The following is a 24,601-nucleotide window of genomic DNA, read 5'->3' on the forward strand; positions in this document are numbered from 1 at the left end:
AGGCTACTAACTCCTGCCCCGTCAAGTCGATGCTAGGGGTTAATGTGTTAAACAGAATGCTTTACATATGTAGTTACTCTTTGATTTTCATTAAAAATATTCAAAATGTTGGGCTCCACTTATTACATATATTCATATATATGCCAGATCAGCCGCAGACAAGATAGATCCTGATCTACTGAATCTTTGTGTGATGTTTTTTCTTTCTACAGGTTAGTCCTAACAAACTGCTTAGACCCAGATCTACTGTCACATTACAAAATGGCAATTCTGGACCTGTGCAATGCTTATAAGCAAGTATATACAGTAGATTTGAATTGCCATGCAATCTGTACCCAAATATAATGCTTATGCATGGTGTTTTGGGGTTGGGGGATTTTTTTCAGAATCTGTGAACATCAAAGTTTGGATCCATTACTCCAGCCCCGACTTGTCAGTGCCTCTCAGTATGAATGTCTGGATCTTACGAAAGAACAACTATGTCTGCTGCTGATATCAACAAGTGGTGATGGTGAGGTTTCAGTTTTGGAAAGTTATGAATAGTAAATAATGTATAAAGTTTTGCTTCACTCATTAAGTTTTCCATTTCCTTCATTTTTCTATACTTTTTATGAAATTTAGTGTATTAGTTCAAATGCACCAAGATTAACCTGGACACAGTATATCAAACATTAAGTATAAGTTATTTTGTGTTTTAATGAAATGACTAAATTTAAGTGCAAGTGACCTTTCAGGAACTGGTCAAATCACTCCAGTTTGCTAGGTCATCATAGGCAAAAGCCAATAGGTTTAACTCAATAAACATATTATTTTCTGTTTGGACTTTAATGCTTTCTTATTTAATGGTCTTCACTGATTAGCAAATCTCAAGGAAATATTAGAGGAAAAAAATATTAAAATTTTCCCATAGTGACTCCCAGAAGATACAATAAGAGCTCATTGGCCCAGTTAGTGTAGTGATACCTTGAAATCATACTCATTTGTGAACCTGTCATGGCAGAATTGGTCTGACCAGGTTTTACACTTTTATATGACCTCACCATGATAGTGATAGGGTATTATAATGTTACCTGTCAGCTATCAATCTGTCTGTACCAGCAACCATTCATCAGTCTTTCATACCTTGGTTAAGTTACGTATTAAGGTCAGCTTTGAGGCACTCGTGGAGCATCCATTGTGGCAGTATATGGTATTAACATTCTGTTGCTAGAAAAGATCTGACATTTACAAGTCACCTGAGGTCAGCTCCAGGCTCTCACTCAGTTGTAACCCTACATGCCTTATGATAACATTAGCGTGACATACTAGTGTGCATGTGTTTTCTGTTTAGTCCTTTGGAATCTAGCCGTTAAAGTAGTTAGACCAAACCATGTTTTGTGTTATTTATATTCCACGAACACATTTCTGTTGTTTTGTGGGGTTTTTACTCAGATTTTAAATAAGCAGTATAGACCCTGATCTACTATATGTACTCACTTGTAAAACACATCCAACTGCAGACTGCACCAGCAGATATCACTGATATGCTGGCAGATCAGGGTCTATGCAGTTTGTTAGGAGTAACCAGTAGAACGAACAGAAGGTGCAATATGCTATGGCAGATCAGGATCTTTGTTGTTTGCAGTTTGGCTCAACTTATAAGCAAGTATATACGGTACCTGCACGTTATATGATAGCAGATTCTGGGTCTACATGGTTCAAATATTGTAAACATGGATTAATATATTGTGTTTCTAATATTATAAACATCGGCAACCCTTGTTCACATGAAAGTCTATACACATGCATCACTTTGACATTACTAAATCTGACATTTTGCAATCCAATGGTCAATACTTCAGATGGTCAACAACACCAAGAGTAGTTACAGTGTTTGACTATTCATCCTGACAAAAACAAGAAAATTTAAGCAAAGATGCATGAAAAAGCTTTTATTCTTTCAATAAAACTTCAGCTTACATTTGTAATACTGTAGCTGTTGAGAATTAATTGAATTTTTGGTGGTGGATATCTTGTGCTACTTTCTTTAAAAATATCACCCAAATCTTCCACACACACATATGTGACTCCATTAAATAGACAGAAACCAGTAACAAAGACAATTAGTATACAGTGCATAGTCAATTTACATTGTGTGACATGTGCATTCTAAGGAAACCTTGGTTCTCTGAGGTGGAAAGAACATTTTTCTTTACATAGATGACTCCCTTCTCGAAGCTAAACAAGTTTCCATATTTCAAGTATTTTTGTGAATTGAAATATAGCAATATTTTAGAAATGTTTGTTAATGTCCATTGTGTATTGAAATATAGCAATATTTTAGAAATGTTTGTTAATGTCCATTGTGTATTGAAATATAGCAGTATTTTAGAAATGTTTGTTAATGTCCATTGTGTATTGAAATATAGCAATATTTTAGAGATGTTTGTTAATGTCCATTGTGTATTGAGGGAGAATGACAATTGGACCTATCCTTGTTTGATCATGTTGTTTTAAGTCAGTGTTTGAAATACTTGATTCATATTTGGATAATTTCAAAATTACCTCCGTTTGCTCAGTCATTTTGTACATGCTGCTTTGTATATGTAGGTGGTATTTTACAGAACACTTTTATACATGACAGTCTAAAAATTGATGACATTTGAAACTTCTGGTTTTTAAATCGGAAACTTAATGGGGTATATCTAATTGCAGATGTGATCATCTTCATCAGCCATTGATTTGCACCCAAAAAAAACTGCTAAATTAGAGTTTCTCATTTTTTATCATGCAGGTGTGCCACCAACAGATGCTAGGCCTTTTTATGATTTTATGATGTCAGCATCAATTGACCTTCATCATCTACAGTTTTCTGTCTTGGCCATGGGAGATTCAAATTACCCACAGTTCTGCAAAACAGGAAGAACTCTAGAAACTAGGTAATTTAAAGTTCAAGAGAAGCTTACATAACCCATTCACAAAAAGACAATTTTTGCCTTTGAATCAGCCAAGGGAATTTGCAAAACAAGAGAAATAAAGATATAAAGATACTGGCACTGTCCAAACTTGAAAATCTTTTGAATGACTCGGTTACTGTAAGTTGCACACAATGGGAATTCATTTCTCAGATAATGGGTTAGCACCATATTTTTACTAATTTTGTTGCAGTGCTGGTTCTTAGGAATCATTGTCTTCTTTTAATGTTTATACAGTTGCCTATCTGGATTAATGTGAATGATGTCAAGAACAGATTATAACTGTGGGAGAAGGTTCTTCTAATTTTTATCAAAGCTGGCCATAGGAATAAGTGAGCTCACGGTGTGATCATATATTTAATGTGGATTGTCAGTGTGACACAATTGCTATTTTTGTGTTCTCCCAAAAAAACTCAAAACCAATTTGAATAACACTTGGCAGAAATTGTCCTGATTAAAGGTTTTTAAAATTCATACAGATGATTATGATCAGGTATTAAATAAGGCAACCATTACTAAACACAGGAAAAACTTAAAATGACTTCTCCAATACCGACTGAACAGGATTCAACTAATTTCAAAAATGTTAAAAAGCATTCTGACACAAAAGCCTTTAGAAATTTTATAATAATGCAGATCTGTCATCAAGTTTGGCCACCATTACTAAAAGAAGGAAAAAATCCCACTAACACATTTCTGAAAAAAAATATGACCAAATTTAATCAAAAACATCCTGATATGAAGGCCGGTATTTTGTAACCATCATTGATATTCAGAACAAAAGCAAATTTACCTTTCTTCCTTCAGATGCATTCCCTCATCACATTAACATTAGGAAAATAAGCTTGTTACCTCTCAAATCCAGCCCTCCCAAAAGACAGAAATTGTCTTTTCCATCTATATCATATAGATGAAGGACAGTAACTCCTACCCATTTCTTCCACTTGCCACCACCATGTGCTTGCTGTTTTTGTGAGTTTGACACAGTAAGCCAACTTTTAACTTTTTGATGTCCCAAAATTCCCATGTTATATCCTCAGGTTTCACCCATCCATCCTGGTGATTTTAATGTGTAGTAAGGAACCTGCATGTGGTATTCAGTTTTTGTTTTGACCATGTGAATTTGTCAAATTCGTGTTCTTTGTTTATTCTGACTATAGGCTCCAACACAGTTTTGTTGATGCGTGTTGTTCATGTTTTTGTGCCCACTATAAACTGCCGCACTGCAGTTCTGCCTCACGTTATGCTGACCCCAGGCCGACCATTCTTAGCAATAACCTCTTAATGCTGAGCACCAAGCAAGGCAGATGCTAGTACCATTTTTATAAGTATTTGGTATGACTTGGCAGGGGCTTTGAACCCACAACCTCTCACATGCGAGGCATGTTCAAACCACTTAGGCCACTAGAATGGTCCTGTTGCCTAGGACCTTGGAAGGAAGAATTGTTGAGATTGCAATGAGATGATATGAATGAATATGCTTTTATCAGTGTAGAAGCTGATGTCAACATTGGTGTAGTACAGTTGCTCTTTTATAAGTCATCGGTATTTCTCAGGGGTGGGGGGTTGAACCCAAGACCTCCTGCATCCAACCACTTAGGCCACTGGAGTGGTCTGTTTCAATTTAGCAATGACAACGAAATGTCCCAGATGCAAGAAATTCAAGACCACTGTGGGCACATAGCACATGCCTTGCATTTACAACATGCACATCATTTGGTACTTGCATTGTATGCATGGTCTGATCAGACAATGTTGGATCAACTTTTCAGTGGAAGAGCATTAAAAATAGAAAAGGGTTAAATATCACAGTGAGCAGTCAGATGATTCGAATATCTACCATAAGACCGAATCAGTTATGAGTTTATTGGAGTACTTTGTTGGCGTTTCCCAAGCTGAAAATGAAGATGTGTTACGTGGTACAAGAGACAACAATGCAGTTATTAAATTTTTGGCATTTTGTGCCTACTACATCAGTCTCAAACCTCTTTAAATAATTTTGAATGAATGGGGGTGTCCCCCCCTCCAGTTTTAGGTAGCCAAGTGGTCTTGATTTCCCCAACATGTCTCAGCATGGCCTTCAGGTCTGTAAGTTTGGGGTATATGGGGTTCAGCATTAAAACTGCCACAAAATAAATTTACTGGATCTTGCCAGCTTCAGGATTTCCTCCATATCCCAACACCACACAGGACTAGGTCAAGGTTTCAGTCCCTCCTTCCATCTTCTTCTACAGTCATCCAAAATTAAAGAAATTACAGACTGGCATTCTAGCAAAATCTTCAATCTATGAAATTCTGAAGATGCACTCGGATGCCTTTCAGACTGAGCTTGTGGCCTTTGACAAAATTTTATTGGTTGTAAACATGAATGCTTGCATATTTTTTGAAGTTGATAATAATGTGTTTCATCCTATATCAGAACTGGTATCATACATAGGTCATGGATGTTGGACTTTGCCCTGTTAGCAATTTTCTGGTTTACCCAAAATCATAGTAACAGTCCTGCCTGGGATTCAAGTGCTTGATTGGTGAAAGTCATCAGTGGGGCAGCAGATCATTCCATGGTGAATACTTTACCATCCTCTGCTAACTTGGACTTGAGTGCAATGAAACATCGCTTAAGCCACATCATGCCCTGAAATTGATGTTTGGAACCAAAATCATGGAAGGGGTGAATTTTCCATCAGTCTTAATCTGACCAATGCATTTTCACATTCCTATCCGCCCAACATTGTGGAAATTACTTCATTTGCATATGAAGCAAATATTTCCCAGTTTTGAGTTTCTCCAGTTTGTGCAAACATCAAGCATTGGGCATTTACAATGATTATGAACTGCATCATCACCCTGTTCTGGCAACAACATCCACAGCAATGGCAGCAGATTTGGACAGCATCCTCCAGAAAGATATAATTTTTTTTGTTAAGGGCAGGGATCCCTCCTATCCCATTAGAGTCATCTTGGTTTTCTGGTGAACTTAGAATGTCCAGCCTATGTTCATCCCAGTCTTTTGTCCACATGGAGTTTGTCACCAATCTCAATCTTATATGACTCCCTCAGGTCCTTGGGTTTTTCATTGTGGCAGCTGATTTGTTTGCAATGGGCTGTCTATTTTTGTGTCCCCTACAGATGGCTCTGCTGACTCATTGGTACCCCTTTTACATGACACTTAATCAAAATGTCGGGATCATGAATGAGCTATTATCATTTCTTCTTCGGTGGTGCAACAACAGTTGGCTCATGATGGGGATTCCCCAGGAAAAGCACCAACTTGGAAGTTATAATAGGTACTGATGCCAGTACACATAGTTGTGGAGCCCACTTGTTGATTGTCTTCAATATTGTCAAATTGTCAATGGCAAGCAGGCTGCAGAAAATGCCTCTTCACATCAGCCTTCTGAAAATGATGTCTATAATCAGTGCCTTTCGTTTTTGGAAGGGCCACTTCTGCAGGAATGATTGGTATTTGTAACATATCTCCTTAAACTTAGGGAAACCAAATCACCTGATCTGTAGATTTTGGTTTGGCATCTTCCAGTTTGGTGCTTCCAGCTGAACATTCAAATCAGACACATTACTGGCTGACTCAATGTCCTGGCCAACTCTCTGCCAAGAAAGGGGTAGATGATTCATACCAAATGGTCCATCCATCAATCAGTCTTTTATTGGATTTGCATGCCTTAGGGGCATCGGAAGATAGGATGGAATCAGAAATTTTCCACCTTCATCTCTGCAATTCTGGATCCAAAAACATGCATTTTCAGTCAGTTGCGAAGGACTGTGGACCTTTGCCTACCCACCCATGGTCTTGGTATAAAAAGTAATGCAGAAGTTGATGGATCAGAACTGCAGACTGATTCTGATAGCCACTCTCAGATTAGAGAAGACCAGGTTCAACAACCTTCTTCATTTGGCAATTGATTTGCCCAGGAAGACTGTAGCCAAGCTATCTTCTCAAACAGCTGCTATCACAGATATTCAATTCCTGTTCAGAATGACTCATTCATGCCTAGCTCTCGTCAGTTGAGCCTTGCAAAGGAAAGAAACTTAGCATTAGATTAGAGGAGAATCTTGTCATCAAGACAGACCAGCAGTTTGAAAGCTTATAAAGGAAAGTGACATGTATTCAGGGACTGGTGCACGGTCACCAACAGGGTCCCGTTGAGTGGTTCAGTTCCTCATGTGGCTGACATTTTTTCTCTGGCTGTATGAGGAGAAAAAGCTATTCCCGATTACCATGAAAGGCTACTATTCCATGATATACTTTCAGATGTCGTGGCAGAGGGGATATCAATCATAATAAAGATGTATCATACCTGCTTGGCAATTTTGAATAGACTAAAATCCCTAACACTGTTCCAAAATGGAATCTTTCTTGGGTTTGTCTTGGCTCAATTCAGATAAGTTCAAGCCTTTAGCCAGAACCTCACTGAAGCTACTATGCTACAAAACATTTTTTCTGGTAGCCGTAGCATCGGCATGCAGGGTGAGTGAGTTACATGCACTTTCAGTCAGCCTGAACTATCTCCAATTCAAAACAGGTGGTCATTGATCATAATGATGTGACCATGCTCTGTAGCCAAGAAGGCTGCCATCAGCAAGCAATCAGAGAATCGTCATATGCTCAGTCTTCAATAGATTCATCAAGAGAAGTGACCATTCAAGATCCTGGCCATGTCCTCAAACATATCTACATCATTGAGTTTTCATGGAAAAATAAAACGACTCTTTTTCGTGGTAAATATCAGGAAAGCTGATATCACCCCTCAAGCCCTATCATTGTGGCTGAATTGAGTTATATGCTTAAGTTACTCTGAAGTCTGAAACATATCATTATTGTAATCAGCAAGACTGGGGAAAGAAAATTTTCGGTAAATTCTGTTTCTCAGAGAATACTTACCAATTGCCAAACCTCCCCACCATGTCAGTGTCATCATTGATATATCATTCAGGTTAAAACTAGCAACAGTGGCAAAGGGAGGTAATGTGAAGGAGCTACTGCCTTTTATCTCTATGAGATAGATAGGAGAGACCATTTATATTTTTGGGGGAGAATTGGGTTTATGAGATAGTAAGTTTATTTACTTTACATTATTGTGATGGGGTAAGTATTCACAGAGAATTGTAATTTACTATTAAAAAAATTGCTTTCTTTCCTGAAGGACATGTGTGTCTTGACCAATTTTTGCCTCTCCTTGTTTATGTTTGTAATAATCATTTGTAAATACAGTATCTCTGCTATGAATGCATAAACTGTCATATTCATAGTCATAGTAACCAAAATGACACAGAAGATGCTTGTCTGGGCCCTTTCTTTAAAGTGAATTCACAGTATTTCTGTAAGTACCTTGGTCCCCACACACAAAATGGATTCGTGTAATTCAAGAAAAAAGTTTTGTCACCTTGAGGGTATTGGGAGCAAGGATTGTGTGTGTGTGTGTGAGAGAGAGAGTTAGATTTTTAACATAGCTTTAACAATTTTTCAGTCATATCACTACGATATCTGCTATGATATCGCTACGATGTCTGCAGTGTGGCAGTTTATAGTGATGTCTAGCACTGGGGCATCATGTCGCAGACATGTAACATGATGTCCCACCCAGTCACATTATCCTGACACCAGGCTGACCAGTCCTAACACTAACCTCTTAATGCTGAGTGCCAAGCGAGGCAGCTGTTAGTACCATTTTTATAAGTCTTTGATATGTCTCGGCCAGGGATCAAATCCACTACCTCCCACATCTGAGGTGGACACTTTAACCACTAAGCCACCAGAGCAGTCCGGCAAGGATTGATACACTGGTTGCTGCATGCAAGGAAAATTATCACCTGTAAACTACTAGTCATTACGATAACCAGTTGTAGCATTCATTAAGTTTTCAAGATTTTTAAACATCAAAAATAATGAACTGCTATTAGAAGATAACATGGTCATTTGCAAAACATTCAACTTTCGTGTTACTTCACATTACATATAGCAGCTAAAAAATTTGATATGCAGATTCCTAGGACAAATGACCAGTACTTTTGGGCAAATGAATTTCACCACCCTCTAGCCAAATGGACAAGTAATTTTCAAATTTAACTTCTATCCCTGTGTATCTATAATATTTTACACCAGGTAAGATCTTAATGTTAACTAATGCACATATTTTAATAAAATATGTCATATTCTTTATTATACATCATTCCAACTACATTTTTCAACACTTTTAGACAGACAATATGTTCAGAGACAACTGAATGAAAATACCATTCCTAACTATTTGCTTGTTTTCTAGACTGCTGCAAATGGGAGGAGAGAGTATAATTCCAAGACAAGATGTAGACATGGAGGACTGGTCAGCAATTAACAGCTGGATCAGTAAGTTTATTAACTTTCTGACCTCAGCTGACCTTAGGGTCAATCTGGATTATCTGAGGTTGAAGCATGAAGAGGAAGGTTATAACAGACACAGACCCTTCATGGCCACACTCAAAGTAAGCTCTCTCTAGATCCCCTAGACTAATACAGTTCAAGCAGATATAGAATGGTCCTATGTCCAACTTACATTTTCTAGTGTCTGTTACCACTTGATATTGTCAACATCTCAAAAATAATATATGGACCAGTTTCAGAAAGCATCCTGGTATAAAATGATTAAGATCCACCATCAGATAAATTTGGAATGTTAATATTGAATTAGTTAAAGTTCCTGAATTCAGGGCATAACTCAAGAATTGGGCTACCGTAACCAGTCTAAGTGTGGAGTTTCTACCCTTCCCCCTCCCCCCACCAACAGCAACAATATGACAGTACCAAACTGCTCCCCACAAAAAGATGAAAAATTTAAATAAATACTGTGTGTAGATAGCAGAAGTATTGATTCAGAAGTCTGATAAAAATGCAGGTTACATGATACAAATCAAGCTAAAATGGTACGAAGTGAAACCTTCAGACATGCAAATAATTAGTAACAAATACTGTATTTTGGTTTTTGTAATCCAATGGGCACAAGAAAATATTATTGTCCAAGGCAATGAATTTTTTCAGAAACATTTGAATTAATGATCTGTGTAATTTAGACAGAGATAGGACATGAGATATAATGATTCACTACCTATAACTTGAGGTGCCTTTTGACCTTGCACAGTGTTCTAGATTCAGAATTTTGAGAGGATGAAATTCACCGGTAACCTTAAGCGCTGCGTGTATATAGTTGTTTTTGTTATGGAATTGCCTCCAAAATAAGACCATGGTTATCTGTTTGTGGAACTAAATCAGGGATGGTCCTGGCTTTTAAAAAGTTTTCGCCCAAAAAATGGCCAACCTCAATATTTTGTCGCCAATTTTAAAAAAATGTTGCCAGAACAAGTAGTGAATATTTTACCAAGTATTTTAATGTTGTTGTTGTTGTTATAGGGTTTAACAACATTTTCAGCACATGACATAGGCTAAACATGGTGGTCAGTGTTAATGGTGGAGGAAGAACCTGGGAAAACCCTGGAAGAACCACCGACTCACGAGGAGCTACCAGCAAGCTTTCTCACATACCCACATTGGCAGAGCCCGAGTCTATTAATGTAATAGGCAATGAAAATTAAAAAAGCTGGAATAGTTATTACTTTATTGGCAACAAGCAATACAGCCGTAATATTACAAAATAAATCATTCCATGACTGTTTTGCAGTTTTGCACTACTTCCATGATCTTTGCATCCAACATTACCATTAGTGCATAGGTATGATTGTTGTCACCTGAAATAAATGCATTATCAAATGTAAAATATCTACTTTCCTGACATCTACAGTCTCTCTCTCTCTCTCTCTCTCTCTCTCTCTCTCTCAAATTTTTGAATAAAAACATCAGGTATTAAGCAAATCTGTGTTATGTATATTATTTTCCAAATAATAGTTATGTAAGGAACTTTAGTTAATGACATTTTATTACTAAAATCTACGATCATACTTTGCAATATAAGATAATTTACATATAATGCGACCATCAAAGTCATGCATTAGGAATTAAATGCCCCCCCCACATTTGTATGGCTAGCTTCACAAAGTACATCTCCATCAACCAGGAGTTCTGAAATTTATTTTTGCCATGCTTTACATGCCTTGCTTATAGTGAAATGCTTCCTAATTCCCACAAATGATCACTGAATGCTGTAGATTTTTTCTTGAGAAGCAAACTAGGATCAGCATTCCTACAAATGAAACTTACACAAGTCAACACCTGGCATTTATGTACCATATATATAAGCACTGATTACCATCATTAAATTAAAAGAAGGAATGAAGAAACATATCACAGAGCATATGTGCCCCCCCACAACTAATTCAGAATAAATATGTTATTCTGTAAGCATTATGTATATTATTTTCCAAATAATAGTTATGTAAGGAACTTTAGTTAATGACATTTTATTACTAAAATCTACGATCATACTTTGCAATATAAGATAATTTACATATAATGCGACCATCAAAGTCATGCATTAGGAATTAAATGCCCCCCCCCCACATTTGTATGGCTAGCTTCACAAAGTACATCTCCATCAACCAGGAGTTCTGAAATTTGTTTTTGCCATGCTTTACATGCCTTGCTTATAGTGAAATGCTTCCTAATTCCCACAAATGATCACTGAATGCTGTAGATTTTTTCTTGAGAAGCAAACTAGGATCAGCATTCCTACAAATGAAACTTACCCAAGTCAACACCTGGCATTTATGTACCACATATATAAGCATTGATTACCATCATTAAATTAAAAGAAGGAATGAAGAAACATATCACAGAGCATATGTGCCCCCCCACAACTAATTCAGAATAAATATGTTATTCTGTAAGCAGTGTTATATGCATATATGAGTAAACAATAAGGAAATAAGGTGGAATATAAAATATGGGAAATAGTTATCACATGTATGGTAGCTTGAGACCACATTTGAACTGTTAACATAAATTCCCACCCATTTTAGGCATTGGTAGTTATAACAAGAAAAGGCCTTTGTTTATTTGTCAATCAGTTGTTAGTGCTTTCATTCACTGTAGAACAGGGGGTTTCTTTGAAGTATGTCGAAGATGCTTGAGTCGAACATTCAGCTATTGTGCAGTCTGGGCACAGCTGACCAGAATATGAAATGCGTGTATATACTTGTTTTAGGGGCATTATGGAATTGCTTCCAAAATAAGACCATGGTTATCTGTTCATGGAACTAAATAGTTGCTGTGATGCAGAATGCTAGGAGCAGCATGAAAGCAAGCAGCAAAATATCCTGTGATGACATCTGCTAGATTCAAGGTCGAGAGAGAGAAAGCCATCAGTGACCTTGAGAGCTAGACATATGTTCTTGTCCTAAGTGCAATATTCAATTACAATAACAGAGACCATAGTTACCTGGTATTTGAACAGAATGGACAGATTGTTGTAGATTCAGGATGATCGGAGCAACATGATAGCAACAAATATAATGACAACCATAAGATCCATTATTAATACTGAATTAACTCAGAGGAGGCATAACTAAAGACTTGGCCTGATGCGACTTGGCCCAAGTGTGGAGTTACTCTTTAAAACAATGCGACTTCCTATACACTGCAAGGTGCCCCCAAAAGAGAAATTTGACAATAAATGGATATGGCATACTCCTTGCACATGGCTGATTAAAATATGGCAAGAAATTTCAGCAATAAAGTCCGTGCACAAAAAAATATGCATTAGTCACTTAAAAGTCATAGAATTTTGTACATGTTTTATGTAGGTATCAATATATCTAACATAATAGTTGTACTTGTGTCTTCATTCTACATTGTACTCATTGTACTTGTGTCTTCATTAAACAGTGTTCTCATTGTACTTGTGTCTTCATTCAACAGTGTTCTCATTGTGCTTGTATCTTATTCAACAGTGTTCTCATTATGCTTGTGTCTTCATTCAACAGTGTGCTCATTGTACTTGTGTCTTCATTCAGTTATGTTCTCATATTGGATGGTGTCTTCATTCAACAGTGTTCTCATTGTGATTGTATCTTCATTAAATGGTGTTCTCATTGTGCTTGTATCTTCATTCAACAGTGTTCTCATTGTGCTTGTATCTTCATTCAATAATGTGCTCATTGTGCTTGTATCTTCATTCAACAATTTGCTCATTGTGCTTGTATCTTCATTCAACAGGTTCTCATTGTGCTTGTGTCTTCATTCAACAGTGTACTCATTGTATTTGTGCCTTCATTTAACAGTGTACTCATTGTGCTTGTGTCTTCATTCAACAGTGTACTCATTGTGCTTGTGTCTTCATTCAACAGTGTACTCATTGTGTGTGTGTCTTCATTCAGCAGTGTACTCATTGTACTTGTATCTTCATTCAACAGTGTTCTCATCATGCTTGTGTCTTCATTCAACAGTGTGCTCATTGTACTTGTTTCTTCATTCAATTGTGTTCTCATATTGGATGGTTTCTTCATTCAACACTGTTCTCATTGTGCTTGTATCTTCATTCAACAGTGTTTTCATTGTGCTTGTGTCTTCATTCAACAGTGTGCTCATTGTACTTGTGTCTTCGTTTAATTGTGTTCTCATATTGGATGGTGTCTTCATTCAGTGGTGTTCTCATTGTGATTGTATCTTCATTCAACGGTGTTCTCATTGTGTTTGTATCTTCATTCAACAGTGTTCTCATTGTGCTTGTATCCTCATTCGACAATGTGCTCATTGTGCTTGTGTCTTCATTCAACAGTGTACCCATTGTACTTATGCCTTCATTTAACAGTGTACTCATTGTGCTTGTGTCTTCATTCAACAGCGTACTCATTGTACTTGTGTCTTCATTCAACAGTGTACTCATTGTGCTTGTGTTCTCATTCAACAGTGTGCTCATTGTACTTGTGTCTTTTTCTTGTGGTCAGTTAATGCATATTGGTAATTCTGGTATTGTAGAGGCAGACATATTGCATAGCAAACCACATGCAACTCATTTTGAATTAATTGATTGACTGGTTTCCAGTTTCTGGATATTAATAATTCTGGTATATTACTGGCAGACATTTTTTAAAGAGCAAACCACATGCAAGTCATTGTGTAATATGTTTTAGACTGGTTGTCTATTATGATATATATTTAATCCTGGTATAGTAGTTTGGTAGACCTGTTGTGTGGCAATCAGTATGCAAATCATTGTGTATTCATTGACAGATTGGTGACACAGCACAGTCATGAAACATGGTTATTTTTTAAAATTCAATATAAAAACTAGAATTGGGTCATTGGCACACCATTACATTTAACCATACTTCCAAACTATGCCACTAGGAGCCTGGCTTGACCAGAGGCCAGTGTTGCAACACTGTCAAAGTATTTGTCTTTTCATGTCCATTTTGTGTATATATTGCTATAAATGGGAATCTTTATAGTGTCCAGGTTGTGAACCAAGAGGAAGTGTCATACTCAAGGGACATAACCCAAGGTCTTAGCTGGGTGCACAAGTACATGATGTCCTCATGCATATTATTTGTATTCATTTTTGTAAGATGGAAATTTTTAACAGTTTTTAAATTATGACCCAGGTACTTACCTCACATCCGATGAGAATGACCTGGAGTCTATATTAGATTTATGTCTTATTTCTCTTCATGCCCCTAAAAACCCGTACTTGTTATAGGACTGGAGTCTATATTAGATTTATGTCTTATTTCTCTTCAGGCCCCTAAAAACCCATACTTGTTATAGGACTGGAGTCTATATTAGATTTATGTCTTATTTCTCTTCAGGCCCCTAAAAACCCATACTTGTTATAGGACTGGAGTCTATATTAGATTTATGTCTTATTTCTCTTCAGGCCCCTAAAAACCCATACTTGTTATAGGACTGGAGTCTATATTAGATTTATGTCTTATTTCTCTTCATGCCCCTAAAAACCCATACTTGTTATAGGACTGGAGTCTATATTAGATTTATGTCTTATTTCTCTTCAGGCCCCTAAAAACCCATACTTGTTATAGGACTGGAGTCTATATTAGATTTATGTCTTATTTCTCTTCAGGCCCCTAAAAACCCATACTTGTTATAGGACTGGAGTCTATATTAGATTTATGTCTTATTTCTCTTCAGGCCCCTAAAAACCCATACTTGTTATAGGACTGGAGTCTATATTAGATTTATGTCTTATTTCTCTTCAGGCCCCTAAAAACCCATACTTGTTATAGGACTGGAGTCTATATTAGATTTATGTCTTATTTCTCTTCAGGCCCCTAAAAACCCATACTTGTTATAGGACTGGAGTCTATATTAGATTTATGTCTTATTTCTCTTCAGGCCCCTAAAAACCCATACTTGTTATAGGACTGGAGTCTATATTAGATTTATGTCTTATTTCTCTTCATGCCCCTAAAAACCCATACTTGTTATAGGACTGGAGTCTATATTAGATTTATGTCTTATTTCTCTTCAGGCCCCTAAAAACCCATACTTGTTATAGGACTGGAGTCTATATTAGATTTATGTCTTATTTCTCTTCAGGCCCCTAAAAACCCATACTTGTTATAGGACTGGAGTCTATATTAGATTTATGTCTTATTTCTCTTCAGGCCCCTAAAAACCCATACTTGTTATAGGACTGGAGTCTATATTAGATTTATGTCTTATTTCTCTTCAGGCCCCTAAAAACCCATACTTGTTATAGGACTGGAGTCTATATTAGATTTATGTCTTATTTCTCTTCATGCCCCTAAAAACCCATACTTGTTATAGGACGGGAGTCTGAACACTTTCCAAGTTTTGACCCAGGGTCGAGTCCAGTACCCCATGGTCATGACACTGGGTCTGTACTGAGTACATGGCTGACTTCTTCTCCTCGTGTCCTTTCAATTTATATATGGTTATAAGGTGAGAATCTCAATGGAGACTAATGACCCGAGGGTTAATGTTTCTCTACCAATGGGGCAAGACCCAAGGGTGTAATCCAAAAACCTGTTACACCTCTCCCTCGATAACTCACGCACATTGGGGTCCAAAAACATATGCTGCACTATAAGCGAGGGTGCGAGTTACAGAGGGACCTCCCAAAAATCAGCTAGACAAAAGACATCCAGAGAACCACGGGGTTGATGGGGGGGGGGGGGGGTAATAGACTGTTTACTGACTGAATCCTCATTTTATAATCACATCGAGAATAATTGGCAATAAAGCACTTTTTATGATGAAGTTCTTTGTTATTCTGTATAAATCACATTTATTTTTAAAATGTCCAGCATCTGAAAGATTGATAACATGTTTCCAACTGGTTTCAACAACCAACACAGCACGCGAAAACATTCGTGTATTACATAACGTCTTTTTGTTTTTGTTGATTAGTCTGGTTCCCAGAGTGGTGTATAACAAGTTTGTTGAAACAAGGAGTTTTCGAAGCCAGGAACCAGACTATTAAGAAACAACCAAACAAGATTCTTTTTTATAAAATAACCCCAACATTTCATGAGACAGTTGTCTGCATCTATACTGAATTTTTTTAATGTTCAGTTAATAAAATAATGATGCCATGATTTCATTGCAAGTAACAGTGAAACTTCTTAGCATCCTTGAAAATATATCGATGTGCAAATTCAGGAATTCTATGAAAATTGTTTTCCCACAATGGCCTGTATCTGTGAAACAAAGCACTTTATTTTATGAAGTCCTCATTTTGCTTGGTTGCGTTGCTATCTTTAATCACAGTTATGATTGAGTAGGTTAATTTAAGGTAGTTTAAGTGGAATATGTACACAATAACATTTACAACAGTGTTTGATTGATCAACTGAAAAGAGTTACCCGACATACAACCAGAGGTGCTGGTTCTTAAGCTTGTAGGATTTGTATGCCTTTTAAATTTTGGGTTTATTCCACCTCCTTAATTAGATGCAAAAGATGTAATAGAAAAGGAGGCTTGCTTTTTATTTAGTGCAGCAAAACAATAAATGTTTCCGCTAGTCTGATATCAAAACACGGTCAGCAACTAATTATGTATTCAGTGAAACGCTCACAGACAGAGCTGTTATGGTAGATTGACACATTTTACGGTTTATTTCAACAGGAGACATTGCATTTATGATGATTACACTTAAAAGGAACTAAAAGATGGAACAAATTTCAATTGATACAAAAAATTATTTAATTTTGGTATTTATTAATCAAAGTACTGTCTCCACTAGGTGCAAGTGACATTATCATCGATCAAAATTTCCTTGAGTATCGTTAATTACGGTGTATTAAGAATGTCATTTGGAAAGAAAATGTAAAAAAAATTATGACTTCTTTTTAAAGTTGATATTTGATAATGTTGATTAAATTTTCCAGGTCCTATCTACCATTTTCGACAATAAAATGAGCGATATATCAATTTCCGTTGCCAATTTTGATCATGATTTTCTTCAAGTTCAAAAAATAGGAATATATTTTTTGGTATTTTCTGGTTTGAAAAATGGGATCTATGCCTGACCCCATGCTATAAGCGAGTTCATGAGGTGTCATGGCGCGAGTTTATCAAGGGAGTGGTGTACATATGATATAGCCCTGACATTGATGATTGTTCATGCCAACATTCGTATCAATATCTCCCATACTTAAGAAATTGCTGGAGATTTTTTGTTAAAGATTTACCCACCCACCCCTTCTCCAAGACTATGACAGGGATTCATATAAAAAATTCTGAAACCATTTTGGACATCTGCAGACCTCCCCAAATCATATCCCAGAGTAACTAGTTTGTAAATTCATCTGTATACTAGGAAATACATCACATTACTAACAGATGGTAGAATGGATAAAATTTCAGCCAGATAGGATTGGAACTGTGCAGATAACAATCCCTGTTTTTTTTCACCAGAAGTACAGAGATAAATATTCTAATACACACTTTTAAAATAACCCTTGCTATGTATTAAACTTTCAGCAAGAAAAACTTACTAATATAATTGATATGTTCATTAATAGGACTAGCTTGATTCATGGATAAGTTTTGAGACTGAACTAGAAGCAAATGTATGCATCTTAATACTAATCAGAATTTCATCAAATTGTCTGCATAAAGACTTTGTTGAAAGTACAGTATGTGGCATTAATTTCGTAGACTAGTGTTTTGTTGGGTTTTTATTGTAGCAAATGCATTTGTTTTATAATTATATGAAAATTCTCTACTCTGCCCAAAAATTAGTTTCAAATTAAATTATGTTGAGCCATTTTTCAACTCACGTAGGCTGTTTCTTCAGTATAATCAATCATATATTTTAAAATGTACAATTTGGAATTAGCAATTACAGGTTAATCTCAAATGTATCCCATAAAGAAGTTGAGTAATGTGGGGTAAGAAAACCCAGAATACCACATGTAAAATTTTGAAATATAAATCTAAGAACCATTCTCTTTAAACATGCATGTTACCCAGGGAAGTCACTTTCTGAAACATATATTCCAGGGTACTCTGATTCCTGAAAGAGTTCAGATGAGAACAGTACATGATTTCTAAATTGCTTGTAGGGGAGACTACTCCACATCAACAAATTGCCTTCATTGGGTCCCTATATCTTTAGCTGGAACAGACCAGATATGAAACTATACATCCTTTAATGCCTTTGCTGACTACAGGATGATTCTTATGTTTCAACAGTCATTACAGCCAAAATAGAAATGAAGTTGAGACGTAAACTCTTGCAAACATCTACACCTCTGTTTAAAAGGAGGTGTATCCAAAATCCCATACCTTCAGTGTCATCTACTCTTCCTTGTAACACATTTTAATAAATATAATCTCACTCTTTCTGTTGGTAAAGAGTACAGGGTATGAGCAAGAGTCCATGTTACACATAAAAATGTTACTTTTATACTCTAGGGTTGGTTTAAAGATAATTTATTTGCTAAATTATGCAAAAGGGGTCAGGCTACAAGTTTTCACAACATTAGCTAAGCCATTTCTCACATTCCAGGGTTACAACCAGGACCCAGAACTTTCACAGTTATCTGCTCATCCTAGTCCAATGTCATTTGAAATATCATCACTCTCATTTAATGGGTGTAAACACCCTCATTCAGTGGGTGTAGACACCCTCATTCAGTGGGTGTAGACACCCTCATTAAATATGTGTAGATACTCATTCAGTATGTGTATACACCTTCATTCAGTAGTTGTAAACACCCTCATTCAGTGGGCATAGACAGAGTTAAATTTAAAAAGAGAACAGATGGCTCTTATTTCATTACTTGTAGGTGAAGAGACTGCTGACATCATATCAAAGGCCAGGTGACAAAGAGACCATACATTGTGAACTTGATATTACTGGCAGTGGCTTGACATGGACATCAGGTACACTACAAATACTCTAATCACTTTAACACTCAAATGTGAGAAATCAAAGCTGCTCAGACAAGAAAGGCAACTGAGAGAAATAAAAAGGTGCAACTTTAGTGTCTTTGAAATGTTCATTATAGTTATGAAACATTACTGTTAGTAAACTTACATACAGAAAACTTTCTAATGAGATGTGTTACAAGATGGTAGATCAAAAGTTCTGATACCCAACATCACGTCCCAGGTGTTCTTACAAAGGGGGTATCATGCTTATTCTGCCTAGAAATAAAAAAAACCACTGTAAAGATGTGGTATTTGCTACCATTTATTGATCATGGGTCCTTTATCAATTTGGAAAAGAGGACATTTTCAAAGAAATATGTTAGGGCTCATAGAGGGTGCAATTCTGAGGGGTTCTAAAACAAATTTTATTTCGTATTTTAGCCTGTCTGAAAATATTGATAAGTGCCAACAGAACACTGTTCATAATTAATTTTTATCACATTATTACTTTGTTACTAATGTCATAATTTTTGAATATGTTACATGTGTGATAACACCTCATGATGTCACAGCTGATGTCACAATGTCATGTAAAGGAAAGGTGTAATGACTGAGACATCTAAATATATTTCATAATCATTTCTCTACACTATTATGCTGTTTGGTAAAGTAAAAACAGTATCTTTCTCTTGCAATTAATAGGCTCTTAAATTTATGCTCATTTCTAATGAAATTTATGAAACTTGTTGAGTAATTTAATGAATTTTATGTTAAATAAACACTCATGTATCTGCAAATGGAATACACTCCAACCCAGTTGATCTATGGTGTGGTGTTCCACAGGGGTCTGTTCTTGGACCTGTTCTCTTCATTCTGTACACTCAGTCGCTCTCAAGTGTCATAGATTATCATCCAGTGTCTCATCAATTGTACGCTGATGACACGCAAATATACAAATCTAGCCACCCAACTGAAGTTGATGCTACCATCCAGGGTGTAGAGAAGTGCATTTCTGATGTGAAATCATGGATGACTTGTAACAAGCTGCAGATGAATGATGATAAAACTGAGGCCATTCTGATCACAACACAAAGACTTTCTCATTTACATCCTTTACCTAAAACAATAAATATCAGCAACGCCAACATTAAATTCACACAGTTAGTACGAAACATTGTTGAGTAATTTAATGAATTTTATGTTAAATAAACACTCATGTAAGGTCCTCTAGATACAGGGATAATGAATTTAATTATGCAATATTTAATTATTGAAATGATGATTTGTATGTACAATATTTAATGGAATAAGTCATTTAAGTAAAATAAACTTTAGCAAATTTAGTTCATTGCATATATGCAGGTGATGCTGTTGGTATCCATCCCCAAAACAATGAATCTGAGGTAGACTGGCTCCTGAAATGTATGAAGTGCAGAGATAGTGAGCCAGTCTACATCCCAGACTGGGCCTACAAAGTCGATGAAAACCAGTTAGGTGAGTCAGACAAGTTCATTCCTTGGTTGTCTTACCTACATTAGCAGATAGTGAGATGAAACTATCAATATTTTTGGGTTGCCACAGAGTTATCAAAGTATTATGATCTTGTGGATTTTTAAAAGAAAGCACACAGCATACATCATGACACATTTATGTGACTGACATACTGTCAGTTAACTCAACATTGGTGGAGAAATATGAAATTATTTACATGTAAAATTACATTGCATTTATATTTTTGTTTTTGTGCCTCTTGCTGCAACAATGGAGGGGGCATACAGTGTTACTCATGTCATCTATAGACGGGGAGTATTCCCAATATCACATCACATTACATCTACTGAAGGGTCATACAGTATTACCTATGACTTAGATTTGAAATTATAAGGATTTAAATTTAAGATTTGTCATATTCTAAAATTGAAATCAGTCTAAATACTTAAAACAGATATAACAAAATGTTTCTTAAAAAATAACTGACATGGTTTTATTGAACATATATCCTGCTATACAATTACAGACAAGTTTTTATGAATGTTATAAGATGATTTAGACATTCCTGTTCATGCATATTTAAAAAAAAAGAAAAATATTATTTTAATGTGCTAGCCATCATATAACGTTGATAAAAATTTATATTTTTGGCTACTTTTAAAAGATAAACATTTTGAAATTCAAAAGATAAAAGTACACCAAACCTAAAATTAGCCAATTTTCTTACCTTAAACTTGTAATCAGTTGAACAGATTCATTTTTTAAGACCCTTTAAAATGGTTTCATTTTTTGGATGCCATAATAAGTGGAATGAAATTAATTAGAAGCCAAATAAACTAAAATAGGTTGTATTACAATGCTTTCATTTTGTATTATGTGCCTTACAGAGAAACAAATTAACCTTCGGCAAGCCCTGATGAAGTACTATGATTTAAAGAATGTCAAGACTGATCTACTGCTCGCTTTACAAGACAATTTGAAGGACTCCAAACAGAAGATCAGCCTGGCTAAGCTTCTTAGGGAAGGGGTAAGTCTGATGTTGCCCCCAGTCCACAAATCAGGGCAGGGTACTAGTTGCCTTTTAAGGCATTTTAAATGCAACAAAGTCCCTTTTGAGTGCACCCTCTCTGTTGGTGCATTCAGGACCATGTTTGCTCTTAAGGTGAAAAATAGGGCTAATGATGTCCAAAAATCACATGTTGAATATTGTCATATGCCAAGTGTTAAACTTCCAGACATATAGGATTAGGCGGCCCCTCTCTCCCAAAAAGACGTATTGCACCCAAGGGGGGAATTGGCACTGCCTGTATTTTTCAGAGTGCAGAACCCTCCTTAAACAGGATATGGACAATGCTGTAAAAACATCAAGGCTGGCCTTTCAGAAATTGTATTTTTTATTAAAAAGCCCATGCTTTATAATATCATTAATTGAGCTTTGTGAATAGCAGAGCCAATTCACCACTCATGATTTCACAGTGTATCTTGATAGATCTTTTCAGCATATGATCCAATCCACTTAGAAGCTCCTTATTGCATTACACAGATAGCTCAAATGTAATGTGAATACTTTCATAATGTTATGTACTGTAATGTGGGTGAAAATGTGGGCATCTTTCACACATATGGGACTAGAATATATGCAGTATATAGTAACTTTGATCACAAATACCTAAAAATACTTTGGCTTTGATTTACTATGATTGGAAAGTTACATTACTTTCAGTTAAAGAAGTAAGAGTGTAAAATTTCATGTTTTTAGACTGTGCATTGAGATACAGGAGCAATGTAGTGATCACATTTTCCCTCTGTCCTTCTGTCTTTTCACACTTGTAACTGGCAATGCACCACAACCCTTACACATAATTGGATGCCATTTAGTAATTGAATTGTCTATTAGTGTAGATGTGTCTTATAAAGGTTACATCTTTTTACGCCCATATTAAATGGAGTTGCATGTATTGTCATTTTCATATCAGATTTAAGTCACCATTGCAACAGAACCTTGTAATCAGCATAGCTCAGGAACCATTTGAAAAATATATCTTGATGCAATTTTGGCTTGTACATTGTCTCATAGACTTAAATGTGCCTTTTTTGAGTTCTGTTTCTTTTACTCCATTTTGAACACAGTTATGCCCTTTGTTAAGGAAATTCATCCCATCACATTGAAACTTGGAATGTTATTAGCCATCCATATAGCTCCAGAACTATTCTACTTATTCTGATGCCATTTGGTACGAACATTGTTTAATAGACCTAGATTAATCCTTCTATTGGTTTTATCTTTTATACACCATTTGAGACAAAGTTATGTCCCCTGTCAATCAGTGTATATCTTTACATGGGATTTTCCTCCTTGTAATCACACAGATCAAGAACAATTCAACTTTGATGCAATTTGACATGAACTTTATTTCATAGACCTACAGCAATAATTCTTTCATGGATTATTCTGATTTACTCTATTCTGGATGGAGTTACGACAATGTCAGTCACATTCATATTTTTTTAAAGGATATCTCTTGCAAGGTCGAAGGAGTATTGAATTTCAGATATTCCATGTAATAATATATGAGCAGTTATAGCCCCCATATGCCCATCATCTCCAAATGTTAATTTGTCAACACAGGTTCTTTTGTTTAAAGCCCTACAGAGGTGACTCTTTACTTTGCTATGCACCCATCAGTAAAAGCTGTGTTTTCTTACATTACAGGAGAGAAAATTAGAAATTTTTGATGCTATACAGGTTAAAGGATGTGGATTTTTATTTTCTGTTTGCTTTTTCTTCACAGACTATTTTTATACTGCCACCTCTCAGGGAGTATATAGAAATTGCCATGTCTGTCCATCCATATTTCCACATCACTGTGAAATGTGCTAAATATTATGGTCATCACATGAAGGTGTGCATTTGAACAAATCACTTTGCTACTACCATTTATATCAGAGTTATTGCCCTTTTTTTACATGCAGCTGAATGCACTGTATGACAAAATCTTGTGTATACAGCTAGTCTCTCAGTTTTCAGTCAATTGCTTTAAAGCCAGGAGACAAGCAAATTACACACTTGACTCTCAGCCTGCCCCAGCTGTGTTTTAACTAACAATACTCATGAAAATACTGAGTTCTTCACCCACTCAATGAAATGCATATACATACATATATATATTGTTATCTTATTTCAAGTAAATGTCCTCAGTGTATATATAGAGAACCAGATTAGGTTAATGTGATATTTAAATTATATTTGCTAGATTTCTTTGGTTTTACAAATCATTTATGAATGTAAATCTAGTTTTGTCATTGAACAAGGCATATAGCTTTATACATGTGAACTTCCTGCACAGGCTGGGTTTCCTGGATCCATAATTAGTACATTATCTCCTATGTGTTAAGATCAACCATGATGAGGACTGTCACCAAATTAACACAGCAATGATCCAAGAAATGCTGAAATTGCTTGTGTTACATATAACAAGAATATGAAAGGCAACAAGTTACTATGAATTTGTTCAATAGTTATAATTTGTTTCCATTTGAATGCTAAAAATCAGGTTGATAAAAATCCTCAATCTTTTAAGGTTCATAACTCCTTAACAAATTTTGGAAAACTCCTGATCTGTCCTGACCTGACCTGTCTTTTCTTTCAAATGTATGTACATGTAGCTTGACTACCACAGTTGACCCAGAAATAAATGGATATCAACCACCTTAGTGAGAATGTGGATGAGGGGAGCATTTTATCTTGATTCCTTCTGCATTCCATCCTGGGAAGATCCTGCTTCATCAGTTATTCAATATCATCATCTCCACTTATTGTTAGTATCAATAACACACACACACACATACACAC

The 24,601-nt window shown here is 36.0% G+C and overlaps 1 protein-coding gene across 2 annotated transcripts in view; it reads left to right on the forward strand.

The window, feature by feature from the left end:
- Positions 1–24,601, forward strand: part of LOC149777582 (NADPH oxidoreductase A-like) — a 50,947-nt gene that overhangs the window by 14,174 nt on the left and 12,172 nt on the right. For both annotated transcript variants that reach the window (XM_089942200.1, XM_089942199.1), the window contains exons 4-9: positions 387–511; positions 2,774–2,918; positions 9,236–9,434; positions 19,173–19,269; positions 20,620–20,751; positions 21,636–21,775. In XM_089942200.1, the coding sequence (XP_089798326.1) occupies positions 387–511; positions 2,774–2,918; positions 9,236–9,434; positions 19,173–19,269; positions 20,620–20,751; positions 21,636–21,775 (838 nt within the window). The remainder of the gene's footprint in view (positions 1–386; positions 512–2,773; positions 2,919–9,235; positions 9,435–19,172; positions 19,270–20,619; positions 20,752–21,635; positions 21,776–24,601) is intronic.

Source organism: Sinohyriopsis cumingii, chromosome 18 (assembly GCF_028554795.1).
Source record: "Sinohyriopsis cumingii isolate HCF-2022 chromosome 18, ASM2855479v2, whole genome shotgun sequence".
Taxonomy (NCBI): domain Eukaryota; kingdom Metazoa; phylum Mollusca; class Bivalvia; order Unionida; family Unionidae; genus Sinohyriopsis; species Sinohyriopsis cumingii.